The 25,632-nt window shown below is 45.8% G+C and overlaps 1 protein-coding gene across 1 annotated transcript in view; it reads right to left on the bottom strand.

Moving 5' to 3' along the window:
- Positions 1-25,632, bottom strand: part of LOC120915278 (sulfotransferase 2B1-like) — an 81,732-nt gene that overhangs the window by 10,800 nt on the left and 45,300 nt on the right. The window contains exons 5-6 of the mRNA XM_040325657.1: positions 14,760-14,854; positions 1,267-1,447 (exon numbers count right to left, since the gene is read on the bottom strand). Of these exons, the coding sequence (XP_040181591.1) occupies positions 1,267-1,447; positions 14,760-14,854 (276 nt within the window). The remainder of the gene's footprint in view (positions 1-1,266; positions 1,448-14,759; positions 14,855-25,632) is intronic.

The raw sequence follows: 25,632 nt of genomic DNA, 5'->3' as shown, positions 1-25,632 counted from the left end.
TATTTGCAATGACCTTAAAGTGAACAACTTTGCACCAAGTTTACTACATGGACCATTTGAGTATTTATACAAGGTGATCGAATTGTCCATTAAACACCTCTTCTGAAGTGTATTTACATGTTTTATGTTTTGCCTTATGGTGAAATGCAACCTCTCTATTAGTCCCAGTGACAGCTTTCAATTGAGCAAATGATGGGAAAGCCAAAATTTTACAGTCACCACCAGAACAGGAATACAAGTAAAACCTTTTACTAGAGACAAGAGTTTTGGTGACAACTGTCTAAGGACTTGTTCACACCAGGTACATTGATTTACACTGATCAATGCAGGCTCAACACACAGGCCCTATACACACCACACATGTGCTTTGGGATACATTGCTTAAAAATGCACAATGACAACGTCCCGCAACGAGCTGCATGCATTGTTTTTTCATTAACTGAATAAAGTTAAAGCGGTGGTTCACCCTAATAACAAGTTTCTACCATTAAATCCAGCATACTAGCGTGAGCTACAGTATGCCTTTATTTATTGTTTTGGCGCCGTACTCACAGTTTAATCCCATAGTGAAGTTTCAGACTCCCCGAATGGGTGTTCCTATGCAGAGGGAAGATGATTGACGGCCGGCTATGGCACGTCACGCTTCCCGAAAATAGCCGGTGTAGGTCTCGGCTCTTCACGGCGATATACGGCGCCTGTGCACAGACTAGGAGCTGACTGCGCAGGCGCGGCGAAGAGCCAAGTCCTATTTCGGCTATTTTCGGGAACCGTGACACGCCATAGCCGGCCGTCAATCATCTTCACTCTGAATAGGAACACCCATTCCCCACGGGGAGTCTGAAACTTCACTACGGGATTAAACTGTAAGTACGGCGCCAAAAAAATAGATAAAGGCATACTGTAGCTCGCGCTAGTATGCTTAATGGCATGCTAGAAAAAAAAATGTTTTTTTAGGGTGAACCCCTGCTTTAAGAAAGAAAACATGTAAGCATTGTGATGCATAACACCACGTTTCATCACCCCTACACAACACGCACCAGTGGTTATACAGACTATAACGTGTGCTTGCTGGTGTGAAATAAGAGGTAATGTCCCCTAATTTGAAGAGACTTCATCTCACTTCCTTTTGTGTCTCCAGGACAGGAATTATACATAAAACTACAGGGTATCTAATTAATCCCTATGCTCTACAAAACAAAAAAGAAACAGGTTCTTTATACTTCCTTTGGAAGTAAGTGAATATCACTTGAAATTCTACCCACATACCTTTACGTAAAAAGGTGCCTTTCGAGTGATCTAACATGTCAGATGCTGCGTGAGTCCAGTTAGACATCTTGTTTTCCTTCATGCTGCTGAAAGATGAATGCTTTACAACGGAGTCAATCTGAGAATCATCCAACTGCTTTCCTAGAAACTTACAGAGTTTCACCACACTTCCACGAGGGTCCTAAAAAAATGTTTCATGTTGCATCAATAGTATAATAATGTCATTTGTATAATGCAGAATGCCAAATTATTGCACTGTATCTATGGAAGAGCATGACCAGTGTAGTCCAGATGTACCCAACCTCCCGTCACTGCTTTACCACTCATACTCCCCAATCTCCTTTTCTTACCATTCAAATGATGAAACCACACCTGAATTTGGAATATAAATGGCCATAGCAGCCTTTTTATTAACACAATATGAAATAATTCCCAATTTTTACCACAAAACATCTGTAACAACTTTTGAATCTCTTTGACTGCACCCTGAACTTAAACACATATTCCACCACTAGACTTGGGGGACCTTTTTCTCCATGATAGGCCTCCAGCCGTACCACCAGCTCGGAGACAAACCCCTTCCCGCAGTGCAACCATTACCGTATTCCAGCTAACTGTTCTACTGGAATACACCAGAGGGGCACATACTACTGGTGACTCCCCAACACTTCCATCACGTATGTTTACTGCCACCATCAAAGACCAGCAAAACACAGCCATTACACAGCTGCTATGACAAACCTGATTCCACTGCACCTGAAATTAAAGAAAACAAACAAACACACAGAAACACAATATAGGGCAGGTGGGAAAACTGCCTCCTCCTTTCTTTCCCCCAGCTTCTGTTGCCCGGAAGTCCCGCCTCTTCCTTAAATACCACCCCTTCCACTCAGAGTCTTCACACTGTATCCTCCCTCCTTGTACCTCTCCTGTTAACCCTTCTGTTGTCTCCCCTTTACACACTGTCATGCCCGGCCCTGCACTACTTTTCCTTCTTCTATTTTCCGTTCCGGGCCTCACTTGACCAGTGTTGTCCAGATGTACCCAACCTTTCCTTACTGCTTTATCACTCATACTCCCCAATTCCCTTTTCTTACCATTCAAATAATGAGACAACACCTGAATTTGGAGTATAAACGGCCATAGCAACCTTTTTATTAACACAATATGAAATAATTCCCAATTCTTAACATATAACATCTGTAACAATTTTTTTAATCACAGTCTGTTGGTCTTTGATGGCACCCCAAACTTAAACACATATTCCGCCACTACACTGTGGGACCTTTTTCTCCATGATAGGCCTCCAGCCGTACCACCAGCCCGGAGACAACCCCCTTCCCGCAGTGCAACCATTACCATATTCCAGCTAACCGTTCTACTGAAATACACACTAGAGGGGCACATACTACTGATGAGCCCCCCAACACTTCCATCACGTATGTTTACTGCCACCATCAAAGACCAACAAAACACAGCTAAAGCACGCAAGGAAAACACCTCAACCTTAAGGGCCCCTCCACACCCACAGGGACTGCTGAATCCCATTTTGTAGCCCCAGCGCTCATAAATCAATCTCCACTGCTGAGAGGTGCACCTCGCAGATACAGGCCCACATTAGATTCTAACTCAACATGTCGGATGACCATGTCCCCATTCCGAAAAACAAACCTCCCCACCATCTTGTTCACTTTTATGCAAGCCTTATTAAGCCTCACCACTGATCTTGCCACGTCGTCCGCGCAGCTATGTCAGTTTACAGCAGCAGCATGTCAGGAAAAGCCATGCGGAGCTTTAAAAATCTGACTTGATGTCCGAAATCAGCTCCCTGATAGTCCGGACCCCCAAATCATTTCCACCCACATGCAGTACCAAAACGTCCGGCGGCCGATCCAGCCGTGCATAATGTACTTCCGCCACGACCCTACTCCACATCATCCCAGGTATCCCTAGCCAGCGAATACATGCCTCCCTCCTAGACATACCTAGCTGTCTGCCATCTGGTCTAACGTCTGCTCTCCTGGCCCCCCCAACAGACATATGAATGACCAAGAATACAGACAAGGCATATAAGCACTCCATCTGGAATGAAAAATGAATAAAACAATGGCAGCACCAACACTAAACACATAACACACCACAAAAGAAGGCAAAGAGAACAAATTTGACAGCCCTGCCACCCCGTCTTTCACCCACCATAGCTAATCCACCACCAATTGCGGGCAAATTTAAGTCCAGAATCTCCTTGATTCCCACCTGCCAATCCTTTTAACTGCCACCTCATCCAACCCACACCTGTCAGCTTCTGTGGCTGCCCCGATGTGAAAGGAGTGTGAGGCGTATTTTGTGTCATCCAAATCCGCCTCCTTGAGGCATTTTCGGAAAACTGATACGAACCGGAAATTTGACAAATAAGACCCATCCTTGTGTAACAAGAACAGCCCCTCCCCGGTAGCCGGAACCCCCAAGAACTCCCTCACCACCCTCACAGGGCAGACCCGGGAGCCCGGCAGCGTAAACAGCAGCACGCTCACCCCTTTCCCCCCTTGGTCAGTCTTTGACCTGCGCAGCCCTAAGCACACCCTGTCATCCCTGACACACACGTCCCGTTCCATAAGCCCACCTACAATCCGCTGCGATGGGCTCGCTAATTCCCCAATGCGAAACGCACCAAAGAACGCTAAGGAAAACACTGCCTTAAACAGGGAGGCCTCGTAAACCCGAGGTACACAAGGACCCCAATTTGCACAAATGGCCTGAAGATTTTCGAAAAGGATACGGGCTGCCTAGGATCCTTGTGCTTGTGAAGCTTCCAATAGCCCTTAATTGCCTGCCGCACCCAAAAATCCTTTGTTAAATCTGCCATGCCCAGTAGTTTAAAGAAAAACGCCAAACCAGCCAGGTTTTCGCTCAATGGCAGACACCGACCCCCCTCGTTCCATTTTTCTGGAAACAAAGTACAAGACCAACAGACTCCCGACACTTCCATTTCTGCCCCGGCTTGCCAGACCAAACCCAACCACTCCTGCCATACCTTGGAATAAGCCACCCATGTGGACTCACTGACTGCCGGATCCATCCCATGGTGACTCCAAGGCAATCTCCCATATCCAACCCAGGCAAGGAACCCCTTCCTTCTCGGAGCCAGCTCTCTGAACCTGTCCCACTGAAACCAAGACAAGGAGTCAGCCAACGTGTTGTCGATGCCCGGAAGATGAACAGCATAGAGAAAAATGTTCAACTGCAAGCAACGCAACACCAAATGGCGCGGCAGCCGTATTACTGGCTGTGACGACTTGCACTACACCAATTCAACCTTAATTTCAAGTTCCTACAAGACACGTCCCAGAACTACTGGAAAGAGTTCCAGGAGCACCAGGTTATGAAGGAACCCTGCTTCCACCCAAGGCCATGGCCAAGGTTCCGCGCTCCATTGTCCCTGAAAGAAAGCCCCCATATCCTGTCGACCCTGCCGCGTCTGTGACCAACTCAAAATTACACAGTGGGCCGGACATCCAAACCGATCGACCATTATATGACTCCAAAAACACGTGCCAAACCTTTAAATCCTCCCGATGTTCTCTAGTAAGCCGTATAAAATGGGTCGGGCCTGAACCCCAGTGGTAGCTGCCAACAGCTGCCAACAAAAAACCCTACCCATCGCAATAATCCGACAGGCAAAATTTAACTTAAACAATAACGACTGCAACGTCTGAAGCTGCACCTTGCTCAGTCCCAGGATCCCCCGAATCTCCATCTCTAGTGCTTCCAATTTGTCCGCCAGCAGGCGACAGTCCATGGCCCCAGAGTCAATCACTATGGCTAAGAAACTGATCTTAGTAGTCGGGCCTTCCGTCTTTTCGGCCGCCAACGGCACACTGAACCTAACCGCAATGTGCTGTAACATAGAGAGGAGAATCGCACACACACTGGAGGAAGGCGGCCCCATGCAATGAAAACCATCCAAATAATGGATAACAGAATCTAGGCCAACACATGTCTAACCACCCACTCCAAAAAAGAGCTGAACATTTCAAACATGGCACAGGAAATGGAGCAGCCCATGGGCAGGCATCGATCCACATAAAACTTCTCTTGCCAGCAGCACCCCAGCAGCCTAATGCTATCCTGGTGTACTGGAAGCAGCCTCAAAAGAAGTATAAGACACCGTACAAGCTTTGGGGTCAATCGAATCGTTAAACGAACCCCCTTTTGGAAAAGATAGATGTTGAATAAGGCAAAACATTTTTTGGTTCCTTCTTAGGCACCACCCCCAATGGAGAAACCACCAGGTCCTGCAAAGGCTTAACCGCGAACGGCCCCTCCATGCGACCTAGCGCCACCTCCTTAGCCAATTTCTCCAAAACAGCCCCCGGATGCTGCAGGGCTGACCGCAAATTCCGCGCCATTGGCGGTACTACAGACAGTGAACCCGGTATCCTAAAACCCTCCAAAAACCCAGAGGCTAGTAGCCTAGCTGCCTCCCGATCCGGGTACCCATTTAGAAATACTGCATCCTTTCCCCCCTCACCGGCGTCGTCCCTCTTGTTAGCAAACTCACCGGCACGCTTACCTTTTTGAAGCAACAGAACAGGGACTGCGACCCCCCACAGCCCGACCACTCATATAAGTTACATAATAGGTAAGTTTGAAAAAAAGACACAAGTCCATCATGTCCAACCTATGTGTGTGATTATATGTCAGTATTACCTTGTATATCCCTGTATGTTGTGGTCGTTCAGGTGCTTATCTAATAGTTTCTTGAAACCATTGATGCCCCCCGCCGAGACCACCGCCTGTGGAAGGGAATTCCACATCCGCGCTGCACTTACAGTAAAGAACCCTCTACGTAGTTTAAGGTTAAACCTCTTTTCTTCTAATTTAAATGAGTGGTCATGTGTCTTGTTAAACTCCCTTCCAGGAAAAAGTTTTATCCCTATTGTGTGGTCAATAATATGGTATTTGTAAATTGAAATCATATCCCCTCTCAAGTGTTACTTCTTTAGAGAGAATAAGTTCAGTGCTCCCAACCTTTCCTTATAACTAATATCCTAGACCCTTTATTAGCCTTGTTGTCTTTTGTACTCTTACAGGCCCAGATTCTCAAAGGGCTTACGATGGCGCAACGCAATGTACGCCGTCGTGAGTCCTAATCTGGGCCGTCGTATCTATGTGACTGATTCTTAGAATCAGTTACGCATAGATATCCATTAGATCCGACAGGCGTAAGGCTCTTACGCTGTCGGATCTTAAATGCATTTTTTTTTCGCCGCTAGGTGTCGCCTCCGTCGTTTTCCCCGTCGAGTATGCAAATGAGCAAAATACGCAAATTCCCGAACGTATGCGCGGTTGACGCAGTGACGTTTACGTTAGATTTGTGACGCGTAAAGTTGCCCCTGCTATATGAGGGGCAACCAATGTTAAGTATGGCCGTCGTTCCCGCGTCGAAATTTTAAAATTTTCGTCGTTTGCGTAATTCGTCCGTGAATGGGGCTGGACGCCATTTACGTTCACGTAGAAACCAATGACGTCCTTGCGACGTCATTTAGCGCAATGCATGTCGGGAAATTTTAGGGACGGCGCATGCGCATTACGTTCGGTGCGGGAACGCGCCTAATTTAAATGCTCCACGCCCCCTACCCGGCTCATTTGAATTAGGCGGGCTTGCGCCGGGGGATTTACGCTACGCCGCCGCAACTTTACAGGCAAGTTCTTTGTGAATAAAGCACTTGCCTCAATTTCCAGTACATTCTTTCTGAGGACTGGTGCCCAGAACTGGACAGCATACTCTAGATGTGGCTGGACCAGAGTCTTGTAGAGCAGAAGAATTATCGTTTTATCCCTGGAATTAATCCATCCTATTTTTGCCACCCAAATGCATTATTTTACATTTTTCTACATTGAACCTCATTTGCCATGTAGTTGCCCACCCCACTAATTTGTTCAGATCTTTTTGCAAGGTTTCCACATCCTGCGGAGAAGTTATTGCCCTGCTTAGCTTAGTATTGTCCACAAATACAGAGATTGCACTGCTTACCCCATCCTCCAGGTTGTTTATGAACAAATTAAACAGGATTGGTCCCAGCACATAACCCTGGGGGACTCCACTACCCACCCCTGACCATTCAGAGTACTCCCCATTGATCAGCACCCTCTGAACTCGCCCTTGTAGCCAGATTTCAATCAATGTACTCCCCCTATGGTCCATGCTTGTTTTGTACAGTAAACGTTTATGGAGAACTGCGTCAAATGCTTTTGCAAAATCCAGATACACCACGTCTACGGGCCTTCCTTTATCTACATGGCAACTCACCTCCTCATAGAAGATTAATAGATTGGTTTGGCAAGAACGATTCTTCATGAATCCATGATGATTACTGCTAATGATACCGTTCTCATTACTAAAATCTTGTATATAGTCCCTTATCATCCCCTCCAAGAGCTTACATTCTATTGATGTTAGGCTAACTGGTCTGTAATTCCAAGGGATGTATTTTGGGCCCTTTTTAAATATTGGTGCTACATTGGCTTTTTTCTTCAATCAGCTGGTACCATTCCAGTCAGTAGACTGTCAGTAAAAATTAGGAACAATGGTCTGGCAATTACTTGACTAAGTTCCCCAAGTACCCTTGGGTGCAAGCCATCTGGTCCCGGTGATTTATTAATGTTAGGTTTCCCAAATCTAAATTTTAATTCTGTCCTCTAACCATGGAGATGCTTCCTATGATGTGTCATGAGGATAGACACTGCAGTTTTGGTTACTGAAGTCCCAGATTACCTTGTGAAGACTGAGGAGGAGAATAAATTCAATACCTTTGCCATCTCCCCATCCTTTGTAACCAGATGTCCTTCCTCACTCTTTATGGGGCCAATATGGTCTGTCCTTCCTTTTTTACTGTTCACATACTTAAATAATTTATCTTTGCTCTCCACCACTATTTGTCTTTAATGTTCTATCTTAGCCACCCTAATTGCACCCTTACATTTCTTGTTGCAATCTTTATAAAGTCTGAATGCTAATGATGATCCCTCAACCTTATATTTTTTGAAGGCCTTCTTGCTTTTTCTTGCTTTTATATGCATTTTTACACATTGGGGTAAGTAGGATTGTCCCGATACCGATATGAATATTGGTATTGAGACCGATACCAAGCATTTGTGCAAGTACTTGTACTTGCACAAACGCTCCCGATGCCTGACCCGATACTTGGTCGGCGGGCGGACTCAGTGGGCGGGGAGGGCTGGCGGTGTCAGTAGATGGAGAGGGTGGGCGGTGTCAGTAGGCGGAGAGGGCGGGCGGCATCAATAGGCGGAGCGGGCAAAGTCAGCGGGCCGGAGAGTCCTCACCTGCAGTAGAGAAATAGCTAGGTAAGCTGTCAGGGTGCAGCTGCATCAGGATTGGTGAACGGACCATCACATTCGGTCACCGTCAGCTTGGACATCCCCAATGCCCATCTTGGCACACCCTGCACTTGGCCACAGTAAGCCAGCAGCTGACACCTTGTTACACCCAGCCCATATAATTTGGGCTGGGTGTAACAAGATGTCTGATGATACTTACTGATGCCGAGTGCAGGGTGTATCATTTAGTCATGTCATTTATTGCTGCATTTCAGTGCTAGCCACCTGTCAGTGCCAGGCACCCATCAGTGCCATCAGTGCCCATAAATGCCGCCTATCAGTGCCAGCCACCTGTCAGTGCCATCAGTGCCGCCAATTAGTGCCAGCCACCTGTCAGTGCCATCTAACAGTGCCAGCCATCAGTGTCAGTGTCCATAACTGCCGTCTATCAGTGCCAGCCACCTGTCAGTGCCACCAGTGCCCATAACTGCCACCTATGCAGCTGCATCAGGATTGGTGAACGGACCGTCACATTCGGTCACCGTCAGCTTGGACATCCCAATGCCCATCTTGGCACACCCTGCACTTGGCCACAGTAAGCTAGCAGCTGACACCTTGTTACACCCAGCCCACCAGTGCCCATAACTGCCGCCTATCAGTGCCAGCCACCTGTCAGTGCCATCAGTGCCTATAAGTGTCATCTATCAGTGCCATCAGTGCCACATGTCAGTGCCACCTATCAGTGCCATCAGTCAGTCCCCATCGGTCAGTGTCACCTATCAGTGCCCATCAGTCAAACTGTCACATGGCATTAAAAAAAAAGTATCGGTATCGGCGAGTACATGAAAAAAGTATCGGTACTTGTACTCGGTCCTTAAAAAGTGGTATTGGGACAACCCTAGAGTTAAGCCACCCCGGACTTTTGCTTGCTCTTTTAAATTTATTACCCAAGGGGATGCATTGGCTAATGCCCTTATTTAACATGTCCTTAAAGCAAACCTATCTCTCCTCCGTGTTCTTTGTTCCTAAGATTTTATCCCAATTTATGCCTTCTAGCAAGGTAGTTTAGGGAAGTTGGCTATTTTGAAATTCAGTGTCTTTGTATTCCCCTTATGTTTCCTATTTGTGTGATTTATACTGAAGCCAAATGACCAGTGATCCCTGTTACCTAAATTGCCCCGTATTTCCACATCTATGATCAGGTCTGTATTGTTGGCAATCAGTAGATCCAGTAACGCTTTATTTCTAGTTGGTGCGTCCACCATCTGACCCATAAAATTGTCCTGCAAGACATTTAGGAACTGGCGAGCCTTAGATGAATGTGTGGTTCCCTCCGCCCAGTCTATGTCTGGATAATTAAAATCCCCCATTATTTATGAAACAAAAAAAAATAAAATCCCCCATTATGATAACACTTTCCATCCTTGCTGCTAATCCAAATTGTGATAGATCTGTCTCCCCCTCCTCCCTCAGGTAAGGGGGCCCATAGCATACTCCCAGTATTATTTTGCCCTTAGCTTCATCCCTTTGGAGCTCTAACCATAAGGATTCGACCTCCTCCCTAGTTCCCTTAGTGATGTCATCTCTCACATTCACTTGTACATTATTCTTGATATATAGGCATACCCCTCCCCCTTTTTTACCCTCTCTATCCTTGAGATAAAGGGTATACCCTTGAATGGTTGCCAGCCAATCATGAGAGCTGTTGAACCAGGTCTCTGAAATTCCCACAAAATCCAAATCCTCCTCGTACAACAGTATCTCTAGTTCATCCATCTTGTACGCCAGGCTCCTGGCATTGGTGAACATGCCATGTAGTTTAGACCGGTCACATACTATCCTCTTATTGAGTGTTCCGAGATTGCAACTAGGACTTGCTACTATACTTATCTTGGGTTTATGTGCTTTGGTTACCCTACCACTAATGCCCCCAATACTACCCTTTGGAATATGTTCCGCGCTGTCTACCTCTACCTCTGGACCACCCCCCCCCCCCCCCATCGCCTAGTTTAAAAACCCCTCTAACTCTTTGGCCATCTTCATTCCCAGCTGATCTGCACCCTCCTCATTTAGGTGCAGTCCGTCCCTTCTATAGTACTGGTTATTGAATGAGAAGTTAGCCAGTCCTCCAGGAACCCAAACCCCTCCTTACTACACCAGCTCTTCAACCACTTGTTTACATCCCTAATCTCCCTCTGCCTTTCTGGTGTGGCTCGATGTACCGGTAGTATTCCTGAGAATACTACCTTGGAGGTCCTTTTCCTCAATTTGTCCCTAAAATCGTTCTTTGGAACACTCCATTTGCCTCTGAGTTTGTCATTGGTGCCAACATGCACCATGACAGCTGGGTCTTCCCCAGTCCATCCCAGTAATCTGTCCACCAGATCCGTGATGTGCCAAACCAGAGCGCCCGGTAGACAACATACAGTTCGGCGCTTCAGGTCTGTTACAGATTGCCCTCTCTGTCCCTCTAAGAATTGAGTCCCCTACCACCAGAATCTCTTTCCTTTCCCTTCCCCCGCACTCTCACTGGAGGAGTTTTTTGCCCGGCAGCTAGGAGAGTTCCTCAGCTCCAGCAGTGCTGGTCCCTGACTGGTTTCACCAATGTCACTCAATGGAGCATGTGATAAGGATACCCCCTGGCACAACTCCAGGGCATAACCCATTCTGCCTCTGAGCCTAATTTCATAATAGTGAAGCACGCAGACAAGAGGGAAATTCAGTCTACATCTTCCACCATCCCAACAGCAAGAGAGAGAGAGGTGGAACCTTTATTGGCATTGTAGCTTTATAGACAGAGTGACATCATTCATACGAGTACATCTGAATGGCTGATCCATATATGGTCTTCTCTTGTGACGTCTGTTCTTGACCACGAGTCAAGCATTCCACACTCATGGGGGCCATCTTTCTTTGGTTGATGGAAGGGGTCAGAAGGAGGGAGGAGGGGACAAGTAGTCTCTCTCTCTCTCTCTCTCTCTCTCTCTCTCTCTCATATTTGAGTGGTTAAGAGAAAAATAACAAACACAAAATAATCATTTTATCAACTCCATCACACATGCTTATTGGAATGCTCCAGCCCTGGATCAGCCTCCCTGGCACCTTCCTCTCTACCCTTGCTGTCACCCATCTACTATTTTTTAGTACCTGCACCTCTTTGTCTCCGCCCACCTCTGTGCTGGCCCCTGCTGTCACCTGCCGGGTACATTCCCGACTCTCCTTTAGTGTAGAGGGTCTTCTCAGTGCTGACAGTTGCTTCCCCAGAACCTGGGCTTCCAGGGAAACAATGTGCTTACATTTGGAACAGCACTTTTGCCCTCGATCGGACGATCAAGGAGTGCATACATCCCGCAAGACAGCGAGTTGACTCTCCACACCCACTGGGCATCGTACTTATTAATTTAATGAGGATTGGTGCTTATACCCTGTCCAAATTACCTAACAACTAGCTTCCTGACACTAATATTCAACAACACAATACACAGGTACTCAACAGGACAATACAACGGTACTCACAGACCTAAGTGCACTAGCAGACCAAAGGACCTACGTGCACACGCAGACCTACGTGCACACGCAGACCTACGTGCACACGCAATACACTAACGATCCACAACACAACTCTCAGGTACTCACACTACACAGGTACTATGACCCCTGTTCTAACCTCCTGTTTTGAACTCTTAGTTCCAGAGGCCAGAGGCCTAGACCTCCGTGCATGTGGGGACACATCACCTCCCGCAGTGGATCCTGTCGCTTGGTCCTCGATAAGGGCAGACACCTGACTGTGCAGCCACTCCAGTCCCCTGCTGGCAGCCACTGCCCTCAACCAGGCCAGGATCATGTCGATGTCGGCCATACCGGAGGAGCGTTGGGTGAAAAACTGCCTTCTCTTTTCTTTCCCCCAGCTTCTGTTACTGGAAGTCCCGCCTCCTCCTTAAATACCACCCCTCCCACTCAGATTCTTCACACTGTATCCTTCCCTCCTTTTACCTCTCCTGTTAACCCTTCTGTTGTCTCCCCTTAACACACTGTCATGCCTGGCCCTGCACTACTTTTCCTTCTCTTTTTCATTCAAGGCATTACTGTGTTGTCACCCTGGGATAGCAAGCATGTTTAGATTACAGAACACCTTCTACCCTGCTCATATCTATAGCATGGGGGGAGGTAACCACAGCAAGGCTGATAACCCTGATTGAGATAACCCCTAGAGGGGACAGGACACAGGAAAGCTCTAGTTCAGCTTTTCTCTTCAACATGGAGGAGCTTTTGAAATAACTTTCAGGGAACCCCTGCTAAAAATAACTATATCTAGAACTCATGGTACATTAACCACTTGCAGTGGGCACCTAAACCCCCTTTATAACCACACAAATATTCAACTTTCAGTGCTCTCAGTCATGCAACACTGTACCCATATGACATTTTAGTCCTTTTTTCACACAAATAGAGCTTTCTTTTGGTAGTGATCACCACTTGTTTTTTTATTTAATGTGCTATAAATGATAAATTTATACTGCTAATTTTTTTTGTAAAAATAACCCAAATCAGTGTATATTATTTGTTTTTTGTGAAAGTTATAGAGTCTACAAGCTATGGTGCCAATCTCTGAAAATTGATCACACCTCATGTACTGATCACCTATCTAATTTCTTGAGAGAGTGCCGGTTCACACAGGGGCGGCTTCAAAGTTGTCTGACTCTGAAGCCGCCCCGTACAGCATGACTTCAGCGCAGCTTGAAAATTACTTCTGTAATTTGTAAAGTAGTACAGGACTTGAGTCGCTCCTATTAGAATGATTCAATTGCACTGAATGTAGCATGACTTTTTTTATATATTTTTGGGGGATATTTATTATAGAAAAAAGTAAAAAAATATAAAAAAAATTCAAAATTGTCGCTCTATTTTTGTTTATAGCGCAAAAAATAAAAACCGCAGAGGTGATCAAATACCACCAAAAGAAAGCTCTATTTGTGGGGAAAAAAGGACGCCAATTTTGTTTGGGAGCCACGTTGCACGACCGCGCAATTGTCAGTTAAAGTGGCGCAGTCCCGAATCGCAAAAAGTGCTCTGGTCTTTGGGCAGCAATATGGTCCGGGGGTTAAGTGGTTAAGAGGCATTGTGAGTTTTTTTAAGTTGTAGTTTTTTCCCCACAATTCTTTGCAAAATAAAGTTTTTTTACACAAAATTGTCCAAAATTGTCGCTCCTATTAGAACGGTTCTATTGCATAGATTGGGACGCGATTCGTCAGGTGGCTGAGCCGCCTGACGAGTCGCCCCAGTGTGAACCGGCTCTCAGTGATTCAGTTTTTTATTTTGTTTTATTTTGTTTCTGATATGTTGGTGTTATATCTTTCACTTGGATGCTAGAAGTATAAATACAGCTGGATAAAACAAAAACTGTGTCTGTCTTTATTTCAGGCTGCAACAAAACAAAATTTTAATGGAGGGGGATTCCTTTCTATACCCACTGTATTCAGGGGGGATGGTGGCACCGCAGAGGGTGGGGAATGGAGACAGGGGTTGTTGGTGGCACCATAGAGGGTCATGGAGACAGGGGAAGATGGAGGCAGGGGGCCTGGGGGAGATTGGAGGCAGAGGGAGATTGGAAGCACCGCAGAGGGGGGTGAAGGCAGGGGGTGATGTGACTAAATAATTTGCCCTTATTATATATCGATAACAACAATAATATGTTTTTTTAAATTTAACATCTACCTTAAATCACATTGCTATTTGCCTAGCGTACTTGTTTGTAGCCTAAATACTGAAATTTGCACCTAAAAATGTAATTTAGTAACTTTTGTGAAATGCCAGTAAAAATGTGGCTTCACCAGTAAATTTCAGGTGTCGTGCCAGTAAATTTTAATCTGGTAGGTCGGCAACACTGTCCAGATATATCATAAAAGTTTGTGTGGGGAGATCTAGAGAGGTGTGGAGATGTTAGGCCAGCACAGAGTAATTAGTAATGTACCCATCAGAGCACAGAGGGTGTGTTAACTCTCCCTAAATAGTAAGATTTTGTAGCAAAAATAAAGGCACATTGCAAGTGAATGAAAAAGCATTTATGGAATAGAAAATGCTGCAATTAGCATATTTGTTTCAGTTCAGGAAGGAATGAGTCAAGTTCAATCCATTTCCTTGCCTTTCCTTACCTTTAAAAGCTCCTCATATGTAATAAAGAAGAATCTGCTGTCGTCTTTCATTTGCATCCAGCCTTTGACATGGTCAAACCAAGACCCATAGAGAGCTGCAAAAATGAATAGAACATATTAGACAATAAAGTTACAACATGATAGCATATATAAATAATAATGCGCACCTTTGTTAAATCAAGTAACGATAGTTTTATATACTGTAGAGTAGGCTTAAGTGGATGTAACAAATCTTTTTTTCTAGTTCCTTAAAGGGTGCCATAGATGGAACGTAATTCAGTCGTTTCAGCAGGGACCAGACAAATTTTAATCCATGTGAGGTCATTGCAGTCTAACACAAGTTGATCAATTAATTGACTTTTATTAAATCACCCTGTTGGATAGACGCCACTTGATCAGCAAATGCCGCCATCGATGGCGGCAGCCCTGATCTGTATAGTCTGATAGCAAGGGAGTCTCCCCGCTGTAAGAATACAAGAGCATAGCGGGGAGCATTCCCCCATCCACCTCAAATGCATGGATATGGGAATTGGCCGTGGCATTGCGTGGGTTGAAAGCACCCAGGGCAAGACAAGTAGTTGGCGCCCCCTAACCCATGGACTTTGAGCACTCCCTGAGTCCCTTCCACTAGTACAATATTAAGCCATTTATGGTAAATTTTAGGATTATCCATACATACGCTTTATTGCCAAAGGTATTGGTACGCCTTCCTTTACACGCACATGAAATTTAATGGCATCCCAGGCATAGTCCGTAGGGTTTAATATTAAGTTGGCCTTCCCTTTGCAGCTATACCAGCTTCAACTCTTCTGGGAAGGCTGTCCACAAAGTTTAGGAGTGTGTCTATGGGAATGTTTAACCATTCATCCAGAAGCGCATTTGTGAGGTCAGGCACTGATGTTGGGCACAAGAAGAAGAGAAGGCCTGGCTCGCAGTCTCCACTCTAATTTATCATTCATCGAAGGTGTTCTATTGGGTTGAGGTCAGGTCTCTGTGCAGGCCACTCAAGTTCCTCCACCCCAAACTCGCTCATCCATGTCTTTATGGACCTTGCTTTATGTACTGATGTGCAGTCATGTTGGAACAAGAAGGGGCTGTCCCCAGCTGTTCCCAACAAGTTGGGAGCATAAAATTGTCCAAAATGTCTACGTATTTTGACGCCTTAACCACTTGCCAGCCGCCATATGACAGAATGACGGCGGCAAACTGGTTGTGATATCCTGACCAGATGTCATATGACGTTATCAGGATAACACAGCCGACACGCGCCCGTAGGAGCATGCAGCGCAGCGATCGGAGGTGCTGTGTGTCAGTCTGACACACAGCAACTCTGATCGTGGTATGGAGCCTCTGACAGAGGCTTCTTACTACGTGATCAGCTGTGACCAACCACAGCTGATCATCGTGTGAACCAGGAAGTGCCAGGAATCGGCTTTCCTCGGTTCACGCTGACAGGGAGAGCCGATCGGCGGCTTTCCTTGTCAGAGGGGGGGGGGGTCTTTGCTGATAATCAGCACATTGATTATGAGTAGGGATGGGCCAAACGAACCCCTGTTCGGTTTGGACCCGAGCATTCAGACACCACGAAAGTTTGGACCCGAATAACGAACCCAATTAAAGTCAATGGGACCCGAACGTCAAATATCAAAAGTGCCCAATTCGAAGGCTTAAATGCAAGTAATTGGGCATACAATGGTTATAGGGGTCCAGGTCCTGCCCTGTATCAATAAAAGTAAAGTTTGTGAAAAACATCATTTTAAAATGAGCAGTGATTTTTTGATTTTTAAAGTGAAAGTCTAAAAATGAAAAATTCCTTCCAATATAGTGCCTGGGGGGGGGGGGGGGCCTTGGGCTAACTGTAAAGTGGCAGATCTGTACCATGTCTAGGATCTGCTGCAGCAATAATTGAAATTATAAAGCCAAAAAAATGAAGTTTTTCCTGCAAGCTGCCTTTATTTTGCTCAGCAACAATTGGGGAGCATGTGTATAATGAGGCCACAATGTAGTGCACTGGGAACAAGATTATAGATGTTTTGGATATATTCTGGTGTCACTTTAACTTTGGATAGAAGTAATGGGTGCGTTAAAATTGGTCTTCCCACCGTAACTCTATAGAGATAATCTTAATGAAAGCAAGAATTTGCCTTTCTTTAAAAAATTGCATTGATATGCACCTGTCAGACAGGGGCTGAACAATTGGTCTTTGGGTGTTAATTGTGCCCATGAAACCTATACCAAAAACATTCTTCCAGATGAAATGATTGAACAACCTCAAAGCTAGACAGCCTCAAAGTCCTGCAGAGATTCCACATCTCAAAAAGACTTAATCAGTGACATCGGAATCAGGGGCTTCATAGCTGGTTGTAACGGAACGTCCCACACTCCGCTTGAGTGATTCCGTCATATACCGCTTCCTATCCGTCTGGATATAGATATCAGATATTCCAGCTGCTCGCAACGAGACTTGTTTGTCTGCTGAACATGGAGTGTTTATTAGAACAAGAATACAACCTTATATACAGTTAAAGAGGAGGTAACCAGAACATAAATTAACATGAGCTAATTAACTAATCATTTACCCAGACTAAGTGACTCATAGATATGACCTTTCAGGGTAGACGTCACGCCTCCTTGCTCACCTGCTATACAATACACATTATCATAAGTGTAAACACAGGACATCTTCACACAATAGCAGGGTCAATTAGCAAAGAGAACAGACAGGTGGCTGGAGGTGATGGCATTAGCATCTCCTTACACTGTATGTCCCAACAGTATGAATCAGTCACTCTAATATGGCATATACAGGGTCCCCAGGCATACAGCCCACAAAGAGCACCATCCCCCCAAATGCCAGGGCCCATGATCGCAAGGCAAGAGGCTAGCATTCAGTCCCCTCCAAAAGCATCTGTCCCAGGTGAGTCTGTCACACTGGTAATCCAGGACGGATTCATTTTTTATAAAAAGTCAAACGGTCCACAGAGTAATGCAAGGCTTTCTCCCTGGTATGGAGAAAGCCTCTTGAGAGGGTGAGCAGGACAGATAGAGAAAGCAGCTGTGTGTTAGTGGGCGTCCTGACACTCCTGCCTGCCCCCTCCCCCCTTAAGAGGCTTTCTCCACACCAGGGAGAAAGCCTTGCATTACTGTGTGGAGTTACAGACAGAAGAACAGGAAGTGAGGATTTCTCAGAAGAAATAAGGACATTTAACCACTTCAATACAGGGCTTTTATACACACCTCCATACCGGGCCTATTCTGGCACTTCTCTCCTACATGTACAAATCATAATTTTTTTGCTAGAAAATTACACAGAACCCCCAAACATTATATATGTTTTTTTAGCAGACACCCTAGGGAATAAAACAACGGTCATTGCAACGTTTTATCTTGCACGGTATTTGCGCAATCATTTTTCAAACGCCTTTTTTTTGGGAAAAAAAATGTTTCATGAATTAAAATAAAAAAACAACAAAAACAGTAAAGTTAGCCCAATTTTTTGTAAAATATGAAAGATTACGTTACACCGAGTAAAAACTTTGGTACTTAAAAATCCCCATAGGCAACGCTTTTAAAATGTTTACAGGTTACCAGTTTAGATTTACAGCGGAGATCTGGTGCTAGAATTGTTGCTGGCACTCTAACGCACGCGGCGCTACCTCACATATGTGGTTTAAACGGCGTTTACTTATGTCGGCGGGACTTGCGTGTGCGTTCGCTTCTGCGCGCAAGCTACCGGGGACAGGGGCGTTTTAATATTTTTTTTTTTTTTTTTTTTACATATTTGGAATGTAAACATCCCTTGTAATAGGAATGTGTGTGACAGGTCCTCTTTATGGAGAGATGCGGGGTCAAAAGGACCCCGCATCTCTCCTCCAGGCTGGAAAGCATGAGATCGGTGAAAAAAAATTCACCGATCTCATGATTACTGTTGCTTAGTAGCCGCAATCGCGGCTTTGTTTACTTACGGGGAACCGGACGTGACGTCATCACATCGCGCCCGGGTCCTCCGACGGTCATAGAGATGACTGGTGACCATCTGGTCACCAGTCATCTCTATGCTTCCTGCCAGCGGCAGACGATTCTTTCTCCGGGCCCCCCGATGGCACAGGAGAGCCCGGAGAAGCACCGGATGGCGGCAGGAGGGGGTGTCCCCTCCCGCCGCCTATAAGAACGATCAAGCGGTGGAACCGCCGCTATGATCATTCTTATGTTGCACAGAATCGCCGGTAGAAGAGAATGATATCTGAATGATGCCTCTAGCTGCAGGCATCAGTCAGATATCCCCCCACAAAGCCCAGGACATCATATGACGTCCACCCAGGATGAGAGATCCCCTCTGTGGACGTCGAATGACTATGGGCCGGTATTGAAGTGGTTAAAAGCAAAATTGAGGTTGAGGTAAGTGAAGGAGGACTGAACTGAGGTAAAGGAAGCCATTTAGGGATTTTTTTTTTTACCTTTACAACCCCTTTAATAATAAACCATTGGTGTGGGGAAAAAAGCCAAGGTGGCCTGAGCCTGTCGTCGTGCCGTACTGAGATAAGTACTCGTTGACGGCCCTCTGCTGCATGTATAGTCGCTGCAGCATTCCCAAAGTTGAGTTCCACCTGGAGGGCATGTCACAAATCAGTCGGTTTACGGGCAGGTGGAATTCCCGCTGAATTTCAGCCAACTGAGCACTGGCTATGTATGACCGCCTGAAATGGTTACAGACTCTTCTGGCCTGCTTTAGTACATCTTGCAAACCTGGGTAGGTACTTAGGAAATGCAGCACCACCAAATTGAGCACATGTGCAAGGCATGGCACATGTGTCAACTTTCCCTGTCTAAGGGCAGACAGGAGGTTTGAGCCATCATCGGACACCACCATTCCTGGCTCCAGCTGGCATGGTGTGAACCACCTCTGGGCCTGTCCTTGCAGAGCTGCAATAATCTCTGCTCTGCTGTGGTTCCGGTCCCCTAAACACACCAGCTGAAGCACTGCATGGCACCTTTTAGCCTAACTCTGGGAAAAGCCCTTTGAACGCTTAGGGGGTACCTGATGTTCAAAGAACAATTCTGCAGAGGAAGGCATGCATGTGGCGGAGGAGGAGGGGGTAGAGCTCACAGGTCTGGCATCATCACCACCAGCTGTATGGAGACGTAGGGGCACAACAAGCTGCAGCACTAAGCCCTGTCCTGCATCATTTTGAGTTGCAAGCAGCGTTATCCAGTGTGCTGTGAACAAAATATATCATCCCTGCCCATGCTTGCCAGACCATGTGTCAGCAGTGAGGTGTATTTTACAGCTGACTGCCTTGCCCAACAATGCCAGAACATTCCCATCCACGTGATGGTAGAGGAATGGAACGGCCTTACGTGAAAAGTAGTAGTGACTGGGAACCTGCCATTGTGCGAATTCATGGAAGGGGGCAGAATCCATCAGGCTGAACGGCAGAAGTTGGAGAGCCAACAGCTTTGACAAGCTTGCATTCAGGCGCTGGGCATGTGGGTGGCAGGGACTGTATTTCTTTTTCCACTGCATAAGATGGAGCAGAGAAATTTGCTGACTACAGTCTACAGCTGGTGGTGTGCTGCTGGCAGATGAGCTGCTAGGACCTTGGACACCTTGTGCTATACCATTATCCCTGTCAGTGGAGGCTGCTGAAAGGTAACGACTCGGTATCACAGGGGCAGACTGAAGTGAGTAAAGAGGAGGAGGGACAGATTTGTGCTCATTTTGTGTGGCTTTTAGGTGCTCTTGCCAATGGGCTGAGTGGTTGGAATTTAAATGCCTTGTTAGGCATGTGGTACCCAAATGGTTGGTATTTTTGCCACGTTTGATGTGCCTGTGATACAGTTTGCAGATAGCAACAGTGCAATCTGCTGCAGATGTGCTGAAAAAGGTCCAGACAGCTGAGCTGTGGGGAGTGGGCCGGGGATAACAGCTGCAGAATGTGATGGAATAGGGTGACTGCTCTCTACTCTCTTGATGTCGACCTCCTTGGGGTTGTGCCGCCTCAGCTTCAGTTTCCTCCTCTGCTCTATCTGGCACCCAAGTCGCATCAGTGACATCATCATCCTCTCCACCTCCATCATTACCACTGGAGACAACTTGGCAGTACACTGGGGCTTGGGGAACCAAAAAAGCCAATTTGTCTACCAGTGTTTCTCCCTCTCTCTAGGCTCATGTTCCTGTCATCCTCAACCTCAGAACCAGCATCTGAATCCAGTAATGGCTGGGCATCATCAAGGGAGCAAGTGGCTGACGCTGTGGTCAAATAACTCAGCTGACTCCTCAATGGCTGATGTTAGGGCTATGGCAGGAATAGATATGGACAAGGAGGCAGGTTTATCCACTCTGGCAACTGCAGGGGACTGCACACTTGTCTCTGCTTGTGTGACAGAGGATGAGGAGGATGAGGAAGGTTTAGTAAGCCAGTCCATCACCTCCTCTGCATGCTGTGGCTGGATAGCATGGGCAAGCTCACTAAACAGAGGAAATGATGCCCTGCCTGTGGACTGACCACCACCATGTCCACCTTTGCCTGTGGACACTTTTGTTGCTGGCCCCCTTACAGTGCCAAGGGAACGTCTGCCTCGCCTTGCTGTCCTCCCAGACGGTGCTTGTAAGCAAATGTAAAGGAGAAGTTAAAATCAGTATGTAGATGCACTTTAATCAATGTAAAGAGGTGTTTGGTGCCCTTTAATATGAGTACTCTCACTATACAGATAAAATATAATATACTGCAATATAATGCGCCAAATGTACAATGACGCACAGAACTACATGGCGTTAAACTTGCAGTAACGCACACAAAACGAAATTGCGTTAAACTGGCAGTAATGCACGCAAAATGTTATGGCATTAAACTGGCAGTAACGCATGCAAAACGATATGGTGTTAAACTGGAAGTAAGGCACACAGAACTACATGGTGTTAAACTGGCAAAAACTCACACAGAACTATATGGCCTTAAACTCTCAGTAGCGCACACAGAACTATATGGTGTAAAACTGTCAGTAATGCACGCAAAACGATATGGCGTTAAACTAAAATATAAATAAATATTGTGCCTGTTTAAAAAGAACAAAATAAAAGCTGCTACACAACAATGTGACAAAATTTCAAAAGTAGTGAATATATAAATGTAGCGCTGGTGATGGGAAGGAGAACTTTGAGTGCATGTGGAAACAAATATGAACTAATCAATATAAGTGAGTGTGCCAAAAAGTCCACAAAAAAAGAAAAGAAAAAATGACAAACAAATGAATGTCCATGAATAGAACATGTGGGTTGACACTGAAAAACATAAGGCCACGTGGATCATCATGGGGAAAACATTCCTTCCGACTATATAAAGTAGATGGAATACGCTTACCAGAACAAGCGGGTCTACTTGTCAAAGACAGCAGATCTTGAAGAAATGAAAAATCCCAAAACGGATCAACTCGACTTGTCTGGCGACTCTAATGCCGCGTACACACGGTGTTTTTTTGTGATGAAATAAAACAACGTTTTTTATCATGAAACAAAACGTTTTTCAAACTTCATTTTAAAAAACTACGTTGCCTACACACCATCGTTTTTTCAAAATGCTCTAGCAAAGTGCGGTTACGTTCAGCACGTACGACGGCACTCTGTCATAACTTGCTTCTGAGCATGCGCGGGTTTAAAAATGTAGTTTTACCCACACACTATCATTTAAAATGACACAAAAAACAACGTTTTGAAAAACGACATAAAAAATTGAAGCATGTTCGAATTTTTTTTTTGTCGTTTTTCAGAAGACATAAAACAACGTTTTCCCCACACACGGTCATTTTAAATGACGGTTTTTTAAAAAAAAAACGACCGTGTGTACGCGGCATAAGTGGCTGGAACCACAAACTTGGCCTGTTGGGACCCAACAGTCCTCGACTGGAGACTCTGGATGGATGGATGGCAGTCTGGATCAATGGAATGGACCAGAAATAAAAGGAGCAACCACCCTTCTTCCAATGAGTGTGCACAATATAGCACACTAACTAACTAATAGCACTGAACAGAGCCTTGTTCTATCTCTCTCCACACCGAAATCACACTGATAATGGCTGCAATTGCAAGAATACCTTTATACTGTGGGACGAGAATGAGCCATTATTGGAGAAAGTCATCATGACTATGTCCAATCATGACTTTGACAGTGCTCTGTGCCCCTATTGGCTGAAGCTTTCACTGCTTCAGCCAATCAGAGCTTGCAATGCACTGTTCAGCTTTGTAATGCATTGTGGTCGAACTTATGCTTAGGCCGAACCGTTCGCCCATCTCTCAACACTCGTTGGAAGCAGGGCGGTTGCCCCTTTTATTTCTGGTCCATTCCATTGATCCAGACCGTCATCCATCCATCCAGAGTCTCCAGTCGAGGACTGTCGGGTCCCAACAGGCCAAGTTTGTGGTTCCAACCACTTAGGCCTCGTACACACCACCGGATCTATCCGCTGGGATTTATTCGCGGATCAGTTCCAGCGGATAGATCCGGTGGTGTGTACGTCCGAGCGGACATTTATCGGCGGAAAAAATTCCAGCCGACGGATTTCCAGCGGATAAAAATTTCTTAGCATGCTAAGAAATCTATCCGCTGAAATCCTGTCCAGCGGATTGATCCGGTGGTCTGTACAGACTCACCGGATCAATCCGTCCGCTCCTCTCCCTCGCATGCGTCGTAATGATTCAAAGCATGCGTGGAAGTCTTTATCTTCCAGCGTCGCGCACGTCGTAGCGTCATCATTGCGGCGACGGCGCGACACGTCACCGCGGATGGATTCCGCACGGATTTCGATCTGATGGTTAGTACAACCATCAGATCAAAATCCGCCAGAAGATTTATCTGCAGGAACGGTCTGGAGGACCGTTTCCAGCGGATAATCCTCTTGTGTGAACGGGGCCTTAGAGTCGCCAGACAAGTCGAGTTGATCCATTTTGGGATTTTCCATGTCTTCATGATCTGCTGTCGTTGACAAGTAGATCCACTGGTTCTGGTAAGCGTATTCCATCTATTTTATATAGTCGGAAGGAATGTTTTCCCCATGATGATCCACATGGCCTTATGTTTTTCAGCGTCAACCCACATGTTATATTGATGGACATTCATTTGTTTGTCATTTTTTCTTTGCTTTTTTTGTGGACTTTTTGGCACATTCACTTATATTGATTAGTTCATATTTGTTTCCACATGCACTCAGTGTGAAACTGAGTTCTCCTTACCATTACCATCGCTACATTTATATATTCATGGCGTTAAACTTGCAGTAACGCACACAGAAGTAAATGGCATTAAACTGGCAGTAATGCAATCAGACGGTGTTCAACCGACACTACACTGACGCTATCTGAACTGTCCCTACTCTAGCTATACACTAATGTCAAGATTACTGACACAGTCTCACTACACTACACTGAAACTATCTGAGTTGTCCCTACTCTACACTAATGTATGTATAAATGTGACGGTCTCACTACACTACAGTGAAACTATCTGAGCTGTCCCTACTCTAGCTGCACACTGTGCAAAGCAGAATGATGGTCCTCCTCACTACACTCACACTATCTCTAGACTGACACTAAACTAGTATTCTACACTGACAATTGAAGCAAAATAGCACAGTATAGCACACTAACTAACTAATAGCACTGAACAGAGCCTTGTTCTATCTCTCTCAACACCGAAATCACACTGATAATGGCTGCAATTGCAAGAATACTTTTATACTGTGGGAGCTTTCACTGCTTCAGCCAATCAGGGCTTGCAATGCACTGTTTAGCGCTGTAATGCATTGTGGTCGAACTCTTGCTTGGGCCGAACCGTTCGCCATCCCTAATTATGAGCACAGCCCCCCCATCAAAAGGTTCCAATCAGTGCCCAACACCTGCCAGTCTGTCCCCTAATAAATGCCTGTCAGTGCCCACAACAGAGCTGATCAGTGCTCACAACAGTGGCAATCAGTGTCCAAAAAAGTGCCAACTAGTGCCCTATCAGTAAGGCATGTCAGTGCCCCATCAAAGTGCCAATCAGTGCCACTCAGTAATGCCTGCCAGTAGCTCCTCATCAATCCAGTGCCGCCTATCAGTGCCATCAGTGCCGCCTATCAGTGCCGCCTATCAGCGCCATCAGTTTTTCGTCTAAAAAAAATTGTTTACATCGCAAAAACTAAAAACCACAAAGGTGATCAAATACCACCAAAAGAAAGCTCTGGGAAGAAAATTGTAATTTAGTTTGGGTACAATGTAGCATGGCCGACAAAATGTCAAAGTGCGACAGCGCTGAAAGCTAAAAATTGTACTGGGCAGGGGGGGGGGGGGAGTGCCTGGTATGGAAGTGGTTAAAGGGGTTGTAAACCCTCCTGATTTTTCATCTTAATGCATCCTATGCATCTTAATGCATCCTATTTCATCTTAATGCATCCTATGCATCCTATGCATTAAGGTGAAAAAACTTCTGTCAGTTACCGGCCCCCCAGCCCCCTCGTTTTACTTACACGAGCCCTGGAATGTCCCACACCAAGGATGCGCCGTCTCTCTGCTCGGCTCTTGATTGGATAGATTGATAGCAGCGCAGCCATTGGCTCCCGCTACTGTCAATCAAATCCAATGATGCGGGCGCCAGGGGGGTGGGCGAGTCCTGCATTTGGCGGCTATGAACACCGAATGCTGTACACGGGAGCGTGCCTGCAAGGTAACTCCCCAGGAGAGTGCTTCTCTTAGGGGGGGTTATCTGATCCGGGGAGGAGCCACGAGAGCCACCGAGGGACCCCAGAAGATGGTGTTTGGGGCCACTCTGTATAAAACGAACTGCACAGTGGAGGTAAGTATGATATGGTTGTTATTAAAAAAAAAAAAAATATCGAACCTTTA

Source organism: Rana temporaria, chromosome 10 (genome assembly GCF_905171775.1).
Source record: "Rana temporaria chromosome 10, aRanTem1.1, whole genome shotgun sequence".
Taxonomy (NCBI): domain Eukaryota; kingdom Metazoa; phylum Chordata; class Amphibia; order Anura; family Ranidae; genus Rana; species Rana temporaria.
Note: the sequence above shows the minus strand (reverse complement) of the source record. Positions and strands in the feature narration are given on the sequence as shown.